The 10,613-nt window shown below is 33.8% G+C and overlaps 1 protein-coding gene across 1 annotated transcript; it reads left to right on the top strand.

The window, feature by feature from the left end:
• Positions 1 to 941: 941 nt before the first annotated feature.
• Positions 942 to 1,829, top strand: LOC113273336 (uncharacterized protein At2g29880-like). Its single transcript, XM_026523074.1, has 2 exons — positions 942 to 1,304; positions 1,413 to 1,829. The coding sequence occupies exons 1-2, from the start codon at positions 942 to 944 to the stop codon at positions 1,827 to 1,829; spliced, it is 780 nt and encodes a 259-aa protein (XP_026378859.1).
• Positions 1,830 to 10,613: the final 8,784 nt, after the last annotated feature.

Below are 10,613 nucleotides of genomic sequence, written 5' to 3'. Positions count from 1 at the left end.
TTGGTAAGAGTTTGTGTACAAGAGTTTTCCTTGAGTTTCTCCATTGTTTTCTTCATCAAGGATTCTCTCTTCATATGCTTTCAATCTTCCAATTATATCTTCATAGCTAGTCTTCTTTAAATCTAAGACTTGTTCGAGAGAGGCTATGATATGAATATACTTGGATCTTGGTAAACTGTTGAGAAACTTCTTTACCAGTTTATCTTCATCAATGGATTGTCCAAGTGACGCAGCTTGTGAGGCTATCTCTGATAGCTTTCCTGCAAAGCTATCAATAGTATCAGTGTCTTTCATCTTCATTCTTTCAAATTCAGACATTAAGGTTTGCAGACGGGCTTCTTTAACTCGATCAGCTCCGAGATTACGTGCCTTTATTGCATCCCAAATTTTCTTTGAATTTTCCTGTTCACCAACTTGTAGAACAAGACATTCTGGTATTGCTTGAAAGAGTAATCCAATGACAACATTGTTTTTGTCTGGGTCCAATGTACCAGGATCAATTGTTTTCCAAACTTTGTAGATTTTCATCAATACCTTCATTCTCATGGCCCATACTGTGTAGTTTGTGGCGTTGAGGATTGGAACTTGTATTGATGGTAGCGTGAACTGTTTTGCACCCACAATGGTGGTTTCGTTTTCCATGGCTCAGAAACAAGCTCTGATATCAATTGATGGCAACTGCAAGATGAAACTTAGCTTATATAAAGACAACTCTCTTTATTGATGTTTAGAAAATCTCTCAAAACTAAACACAAGCTCTAATCTTGCTCATATGATCAACCACAACTTTGGTGATCATATATATAGAACTATGAATTCCTTTTCCTAGTCTTATTACCTTATTACATGTCTTTCCTTTTCTTAGAACTAGATGACTTCTAATTCCCTTAGGATTACATCAATTTCCTAATCTTGTCCTAACCAGCTTGTTAGTGACTTCTATGTTGAAGTTTAACCAAGGTGATTCTAATGGTAACAAAGGAAAGAATGCTTACTCTTCTTGGACAAACGAAGAGAGGGAAGAACTTCTGAGTCTGCTGGTAGATGCAACAAAACGTGGATGGAAGGACAAGAATGGTTCATTTAGCAAGAGAACCATAGAGAAAAGTATTTTACCTGTTCTAAACCAGAAATGCAACTGCAATAAGACTCACGAAAATTACAAAGGTGCTATGAAATGGTTTAGAAATAGATTTGATGTGGTAAATGAAGCTTTTAAGATTGGTTCTGGATTTGGGATAAACCCAGATAATGGGTTGTTAGAAGCCCCAGAAGAAGTATGGGATGACTACTTTGTTGTTACGGTATGTGGAATGATTTATGTTACATTTTGAGTATAATGTTAAATCTAATATTATATTAGTTATGTATGTTAATTATCTTCATCTTTTTTTTTTTTTTTGTTGTTGTAGAACCACAGGCCTCATAAGTGGATCAAAACAACTGCATTTGATGATTACAACGACATATGCATCATTTTCGGTGGTAAGGCGGCAACGGGAAGAATTACTGTGGATGTGAGCCAAAATGTTACTACTGCAAGAACTTGTGAAAATGAAGACAAGATTATACAAGATTATGTGGATTCTGGTCTTGGAAACTTTGAAGAGCCTTATTATCCCCTTTCGACCCAACCTGTATCTGCTGAGCATGGAGATGTTTACAGTCCCATCTTGCCAAAACCAAATAGTGGAAACCAAAATGAAAACTCAGGTCCAAAAAAAAAAGAGCACGGAATGAATCTGACACTATTACACCAGCAACTGATGGCAAAGCTGGACTTATGGGAAATGTTTCTGCTGGGGTTACCTCCATTGCATCTCATATGAGGCCCTTCGTGCCATCACGGAAGAAAAATCTGTCGATAGGCGTATGGAAAAGTTGGAGAAAATTAGACAGCAAAGGAAGAAGCAATGTGAAAGTGATAGTGTATATGCTGCCATCATGGAAATACCAAATCTTACTACAGATGAACGTTTTCAAGCAGTAGAGATGTTGAACAGCAAAAGCAAGAAAAAGATGTTTATGCACCTGTCTGCAGATGATCGAAATGACTGGATTCGTTCTAAGTTAAACAAGTGAATGCAATTTTATTTTCCAAGTAGGACAAGATTTTAAGTCTTCCGCGAGCGTTAGGATTTAGGGGATTGATAGAATAATCGGTTGGCAATAGTTTCTTGGTTTCATTTTGCTTTCTGCTTTGGATATTTCTGTTTTGAGTATTTTATTTATAATGCTAAGTTTTTCTACTACTATTTAATCAATTATTAATTTATATGGTGTGGTGTTCTTTACATTCATGTCTTGTTTGCTTGATACACCCAAGTATATATATATATACATACATATTTATATATGTTTTTTGTTTGTTTGTTCAGGCATGGAGACCTTTAGTTTAGAAGAAATTTTTGATGAGGAAGATTGGAGTAAGGAAGAAAGTGATGAAGAAACTGATGGAGAAAGCCAAGAGAAAGAAACTAGTGATGATGAAGAAAGTCAAGATGATGATTCTGAAATGGGAAGCGAAAGCGAGGAAGAAGATGAAGAACTATCCATTATTTTTATTATCTTCTTAGCATCGTTTAATTTGCTGAAGATGATAATGAAATTGATGGAAATCATAAGCCAAATTGAAAGACCAATACCTCGTAGACCAATTACGAGGTTTGGGAATAGCTATATACACAGCATTATTGGATGATCCTGAAGACTTCCGGCGAGAATATCGAATGTATCCATTTGTATTTCGAAAACTCTGCCATTTAATTAGAGAAAGAACGCCAGTACAAGATACATGTTTCATCTCTGTTGAAGAAATGCTTGGCACATTTTTACTTATTGTTGGTCATAATTCTCGGTATGCGGTTGGTTGATCGTGATACGTTTTCTCGATCTCGTTGGACGATCAGCTCAAACTTTAATCGAATGCTGAGGGCCTTTGAATACTTTAGCGCCGCATATGATGGTTAGCCCGTTAAGAACAACTCAAGCTAAGATAAAAAAAAGTACACGATTTTATCCGTATCTAAAGGTAACAACAAGAACTACATTTTATGTGCGTGCATATATATACTGTAATAACATGCAAATCCAAACTTGTTTAGGATTGCATCGTAGCTATGGATGGTACACATGTTCCAGCAATGATAAAGGGTGGGGATGTGAGTGCTTACCGTAATCGTAAAGGAGTATTATCTCAAAATATTTTAGCTGCATGCAACTTTGATTTAGAATTTATATATGTCTTGAATGGGTGGGAAGGGTCTACTCATGACTCCAAGATTCTGAATGATGCCTTAACGAAGAGGAACGGACTGACCATTCCGCAATGTATTATACGTAATTTATTTGTGCACCAATCTCTTATAATAAAATTATACCATGCATATAATGATCAAGTTTATAAAAAAAAATAGGTAAATTTTTTATTTTTTTTGGTGGATTGTGGATTTGCAAACTGGCGTCAGTTCTTAGTTCTTAGCTCTTATAATAATTTATCTATCTAAAATTACAAAAATTTCTTATTTTTTGGGATATTGTTTCATAAACTAGGTACTTTTTTCTGCTAAACCGAGATTTTATTTCTTCTGAAAATTCTTTGCATGGATGCTCTCTATATAAAGCACTTGAGCAAAGGTAAGGTGTCACCGTTTTTGTGATTTTTTTTTTTGCTAGGACTTTGCTTTTTTATTTTTCAGTTTTTTTAACATTATATCGGTTAACGGTGCTTTTTGATCCGCAAATGTTGTTGTACCTCTTCTTGCTACATTGATGTAGATGAACAGATGGGATAGTGACATGTATTGATAAGGTGGTCATATTTTTTTTTTGATCGTCTATTAATATATTTTTTTTTGTGGCATTTGAATTGTAATTTTTGTATTTGTTTGTATTCGTAAGATTAGATATTTTAAATTTGATTAACAACTTCAATAGACAGGTTTGTATATTAGTATCGGTTATTCCGAAATTGATATCCTATTGGTTTTTATTTTATTTTTTTATATACAGTTATGATCAACGGTTGCGCTATAAGGATATGAGTTATTTAGACACTAAAGATAATTATTAAAAATCGAGTTTTGTTAAAAGAAATAAAAATTATAAACTTTATACGAAAATATTTTTTGATAAAGAATCTCGAGTTTTTTAATTGGTCAAAGGAATTTTTTTCTTAAGGAATCTTTTTTTCTTTTTACGTGAATGTTTTTTGCGAATTTGTTTTTCATGTTTATCTTACGTGAATAATTTTTTCTTTAATTATAGTTTTAAGGAATTTTGTAATGTAAACATATGCATATATTCTATAATTTTGAGAAACAAATCCAAGGTTCTTAAATGTGCATACTTACAGTTCTTATTAAACCTAATTAGAGAAACAAATGTAGATATTTCCGTTCTTATTAAATACGAATTGCTATTTTAATTATCGATGTCCATGACTTCCATTTTAAGACCTTATGTCAATTTTAGGTGATATTGGTATGGTATCTCGAACAGTATATACTTTTAGGAGTTTTCTTAATAATTAAATCTCAGTTATATACATAAAGGGTATAAGACTATAGAATTGAGCATTGCTCCATATTTTCATCGTTTGCGTGATTATGTTTCTCTGGTAATCATATTTTTAGTTTTCTTATTTGTTTTCTTTCATCATTTAAATATAAAATTTGTTTTTATATACAATTCTGTTTTTGTTGTTGTTAATATATAGGTTTTCTGTTCGGACTGCAGCCGGGAGTGCAGGTCCCAATTTCGTTTCTAATGAAGAAGCATACATGTAAAACTATTTTTGTATCGTTATTTTCTTATTGTTCCCCATCAAATTAATCATAATCCAAGTATTTTTGGTAACTTTTTTAATTTTTCAACGTATTTTCTCTCTTGCCACTTTATATATCTCTTTTATCTTAAAGCTTCTCCATTGGTTGTTGTATGTATTTCCTATGTGGCAACACAAACAAGACATCTTTATTCCAAATTTTCTTTAAGTTTAGGTGAAAAAAGTTATTCATTTCCAATGGTGTTGTTTTTGATCATTTTCTTATTCAATGTAAATTTTATGTTTAGTAGTTTTAAGATTTTATTGGATCTAAAAATTATTATTTATTGTATTAGAATTAATTTTAGTAAATAAAATATATTTTTAATTAAAAAAGCTGACTAGGATGATAGACAATGTCAAGGGGAATGTGGGAAACTAGACATTCCCCTTGACATTTTCTATCTAAACTATGGATACATTGATTTATGACATCCGGGTTGGAGAAAGATTTTAGAGAAAATGGATGTGCATCCTAGGTGGATTTTGAAATTTATCTCCACACACAAGCTATTGGAGAAACTCTTATCATCATAACGATTTAGTTTAAGGATTAGTGGGTAGTTTCGGGTTGAGATTATACACCCTCAATAATTGTTCCCTAAAATGGGTAAATTTTATAAAATGTAACTCATACGATAAAGGTAATTTTTTTTTCTTTTGTCTGACTTCTACTGATACAATGATTTCCTCCTTTTGATTTATTGATTTTACAATAAAATGACACCCAACTGTCTTTTTTTTCGTTTACAGACCGCAGTAGCTTAGCTACCAAGGTGATTAAAATAAACATATTTGTCTAACTATAACTTACGATACACTATATTACTGATTTATAGCCTCTGGTGTTAGAAGTGCGATCAAAATTGGTTATTTTGTGCTTTTTGACTCTCACCTTTTTCATTTTATGCATTTTATCATCTTCTTTATTTGTTAAGTGTAAGATGGTGACCAAGAAATTAAATTAAATAAATAATTTAAAGACCATCCTCTATGGAGGAACTTAAGAATGGGTTACCAGTTATGGTCCATGAATTTGGCTTCGCCGAATATCATTAACGCTTATGGGTATTCAGTCCCGTTTTATAGCTTTTGTTCCACTTAAATCTCTCTTTTGCATATTTTGTTTTCTTTGTGATGGGATCATGTTGTAAAATAATTGTTTTCTTCATCAAGAATTTTCAACAAACAACTTAAGAATCAGTAGAATGTGGCGCAAGGCTGAATAATGAACTACATCAGAACATAACTCCCCAATTTTCATGTTTTTTGAAGTGGATAATTTGCCTCTTTGTTTTCTATTAGCTCTTCTTCATGACATGGAGATGCTGATTTTTTTAATTTTTTCTTAAAAGAAATTCCTTAAACAAGATTTTGATTCTAAGATTGTTTTTTGTTTGTTCTTCATGGCTCTTTTACCCGTCTCTACAAAGATATCAATTCCTGACTATTCATTAATTTCTTTTTGATATTTGCTAAATATAGTCCACATTGTTATGCTATGATTGATATGTAATTTTAAGCTATTTTGGTGATAGCTCAAAGATTTTTTTATGTAATGGCTCTTGGAACTATGAAGGAGGAATTTATTATAATTTCTTGATGCAAATAAGAGCTCATGATCGGCTTTTTTTAGTTATTTTGTGACTCAATTTTTTCCCCATTTGTTTGTACCAATGGCACCTGTTGCGGTCGCAGTGTGGTGCATCTTTTTTTCCCTTTTCGGTTGGTGTCTATTTGTTGTTAGTATGCTTTTTTAGCAGTCTCAGTGTCGGGACCATGAATCGTACATTGATCACCAATGAATGGTGGATGTGAAATCAAAAATACTACACGATGTGGAATCAGTGACACTTTAGTAGTTTGAAAATATTAATTGGATACGATTTGAAGTTTATTGAGATTCAATTTTTAAGTGGTTTTATGTGATTATATAGGATTATTCTAAAATACGTATTTCTATTATTTGTTACACATTTGTGGGGATGTACATATATTTTCCGTTCATACGATTGCATGTTTTGGTAGGGACGACATCGAATTTGTTTTATATCTCCTCTCTCCCTCTTTTAAATCGGGTGGACTGAAATTGATATCAATTGCAAAATCAGTATGGTGAATACATGCGAGACAACAAGTATTAATTGTCAAATCACACTCAGACAACCGCCCTTGAATTTTGATCGAGCATAAAAAAAAACCAAATAGATGGTTCAAAATATTATGGATAAATATAGGACATTCTTAAATGAAGAAGAGATGATATGAATATGAATTTGATAGCTATCACCATGAACTAACAATTTATTGAAAATTGGTAGACAATCATTCTCTTCAATAACCTGGCAGAAGTTGTCAGAAAGAAAGTTGGTAAACTGTAAAAATGCCGGAAATAATGAGAGCAGTGAGTGACGAAGTACTGGTGTTTGAAGGGTTGAATATATATAGAGTAATCGTGAGTTTGATTTATAGGTAAAGTAAAAATCAATTAAACTTCAATGCATGGCGTTTTAGTTAAGTCTGTTAAATATATATGTTCCGCATTATCCTTTGAAATTTGAATCGACTTATTTTTAGTTCATGGAAAAAAATTTCTTATATGGGAGTAACCTAAACAGGTCCGATATATTGTTTTCTCACACCAACTCAAATATTAACTATTAATTCCATATATGCACGAAATAAACTCGTGCATCGCACGGATGACAAACTAGTAATAATAATTTTATATATAATTTGAGTGGAAATTGCTGGCCTCACATTGAAAGTTAGACCCAAAGCTCGAATTCTAGAGCTCCTGGGCCACGACCAATAAGAATCAAGGATTGACGTAGCAAATTATAATGGATAGGTAAATGAGCGCCGAATCATGCTCTTCCTGGGCCACGACCAATAAGAATCAAGGATTGAAGTAGCAAAATAGAATGGATAGGTAAATGAGCGCCGAATCATGTTCTTGGCCCCCGACCAATAAGAATCAAGGATTGACGTAGCACAGTAGAATGGGTGGGTAAATGAGCGTCGAATCATGCTCTTCATGGGCCACGACCAATAAGAATCAAGGATTGACGTAGCAAAATAGAATAGATAGGTAAATGAGCGCCGAATCATGCTCTTGGCCCCCGACCAATAAGAATCAAGGATTGACGTAGCACAATAGAACGGGTGGGTAAATGAGCGTCGAATCATGCTCTTGGCCCCCGACCAATAAGAATCGTGGGATTGACGTAGAAAAATAGAATGAGTAGGTAAATGAGCGCCGAATCACTTTATATATAATTTGAGTGGAAATTGCTGGCCTCACATTGAAAGTTAGACCAAAAGCTCGAATTCTAGAGCTCCTAGGCCACGACCAATAAGAATCAAGGATTGACGTAGCAAATTATAATGGATAGGTAAATGAGCGCCGAATCATGCTCTTCCTGGGCCACGACCAATAAGAATCAAGGATTGAAGTAGCAAAATAGAATGGATAGGTAAATGAGCGCCGAATCATGTTCTTGTCCCCCGACCAATAAGAATCAAGGATTGACGTAGCACAGTAGAATGGGTGGGTAAATGAGCGTCGAATCATGCTCTTCATGGGCCACGACCAATAAGAATCAAGGATTGACGTAGCAAAATAGAATAGATAGGTAAATGAGCGCCGAATCATGCTCTTGGCCCCCGACCAATAAGAATCAAGAATTGACGTAGCACAATAGAACGGGTGGGTAAATGAGCGTCGAATCATGCTCTTGGCCCCCGACCAATAAGAATCGTGGGATTGACGTAGGAAAATAGAATGAGTAGGTAAATGAGCGCCGAATCACTTTCAATATACATAACCTATTTTTTACATAAAAAACTATACGCTTACATGGATTAATTACCTTTGGGACAACCAATTTGAACCCGTGCAACGGACGGGCGCTTATATATAAAATATTTATCGACCATAGTAATGGTAAAAATGAAGGTGATGAGAGTGATGACGATTTAACTATTTTATAATTTTTATGATAGCAACTTTTAATTTGTTACTGTTGCATTTTTTCCTTGGATTAGAACTCGATAGAAACATTAATTAGATTCCACTGATAATCTCTCCGAACCAAGTTGAATCTGTAAAAAAAAGTAATAATTTTCTTTTTTTTTTTTTATTACGAAAATCTAATCATATCTTGAAAATATTTGTCAATTGGTAACTGAAGATGATTAGTACAATTTCAGAACTGGGAAAAAATTACAAAATTTAAGCAAAATCCCCGAATATAAAAACATTGAATTACTTAACTTATGCATTTATATCATAGTAACAAATTCGGTATGACAGACTTAAACCCGTGCAACGCACGGGCTCAACACTAGTTATAATATGATTTCAGGTGATTTTCCTTTGTTGTGGTTAAAAGCTGAATCAAGCTCGATTTTTAGAGTTTCTGGCCCCATCATAGAAAATTTAGACCAATAGGAATTATTGGCTCTCATTTGCCCGTTTCTGTTGCCCATGGATTCTGTGCGGGTGACCCGTGACAATGGTGTAAAGCTTTTAACCCTAAATATTCATTCCTCTTTTTTTTCCACCGCATCCCCTCATCTTCCCCGCGCGCTCATTCTTCTCCTCCATTTTCGACGCTCTCTGTAGGTACATAGAGAATCCAAAGAGAAACATAAACGTTTCAGCGTTCTTATCTTACTCTCTGGAAAATATTTTGTCTCTTTTGTTTGAATTTCATTGTAATCATCACGAGCTTTCGATCGGATTCTCGTGAACTGAATCGTCAACATAATCGTGAAACTGAATTGGGGTTTGTTTACTTCTTTCTTTTTTTAATGAATTAATTGGTTGTATTTTGATTTTGGGGTCTACCACTTCAAACTAATACCAGGTTTTATGATGGTTTTAATGATTACCCATTCTATATTCTTGTATATCTGTGTTTTCCATGATATATCTCGATTAACCATACAAGGTATTCACTCCGCTTAGAATATTCATCACTGGCTATGTCAGAAATCAATCCAATATTACTCTCTTTTTTTTTTTATCGAAAGTGAAGATATTATTAGATGAGGAGAAATATACAAGAAGCTACAAGCGGTAGCAAAATAAACAAAAAACAGAAAGGACTATTACATGAAGATAGTTTCCCATGTATTGTGCAATGAACTTGCAAAGTTCAGATGCACTTTCTTTCCCGCAGCATCTTCCTAGCTAAGAACTAAAGATTAACATCAACGATCAGGTCATCATCAGTCTTAAAGGTATAGTTACGAAGATCACAATTTGTTGAATTTTTTAGTTGGATTGCCATATTAATTGAACAATTTATTATAAATTTATACGCTGGAAAAAGGTCCTGTTATCCATGTAAACAAATATCTTGGTGCATGATTTATCAGGAGAATTTTGGAGGCCCTTATGTATGGCATAATACCTTATGTTAGCTTCCATTTCTCTTGATTCTCCCCCAATTGGTTTCTTTTTTTTATCCAAGTGTTGATGGTGGTTTTTAGACAAGGGGTAAAATCGTAAAACCTTACTATAGCATGACGTCACCGGTGATGCTAAACACATTTATTAGAGCATTTAACGCACTCATGTAAAAATTACCAGGTAATTTATACAAAACCCTTTTTCAAATACTAAATTAGGGTTTCGACATACAAAACCCTAAGTCTACGCATACCGCACAACCATTGTGCAAAAGCATGGCAAACATGCCAAATGTACGTACCGTGCAATCATCACGCAATACATAGTAATTGCACGCACTATGCAATCATTGCGCAAAGCATGGCAACC

Source organism: Papaver somniferum, chromosome 4 (assembly GCF_003573695.1).
Source record: "Papaver somniferum cultivar HN1 chromosome 4, ASM357369v1, whole genome shotgun sequence".
Classification (NCBI taxonomy): Eukaryota; Viridiplantae; Streptophyta; class Magnoliopsida; order Ranunculales; family Papaveraceae; genus Papaver; species Papaver somniferum.
This window is presented reverse-complemented; position numbering and strand designations above follow the sequence as displayed.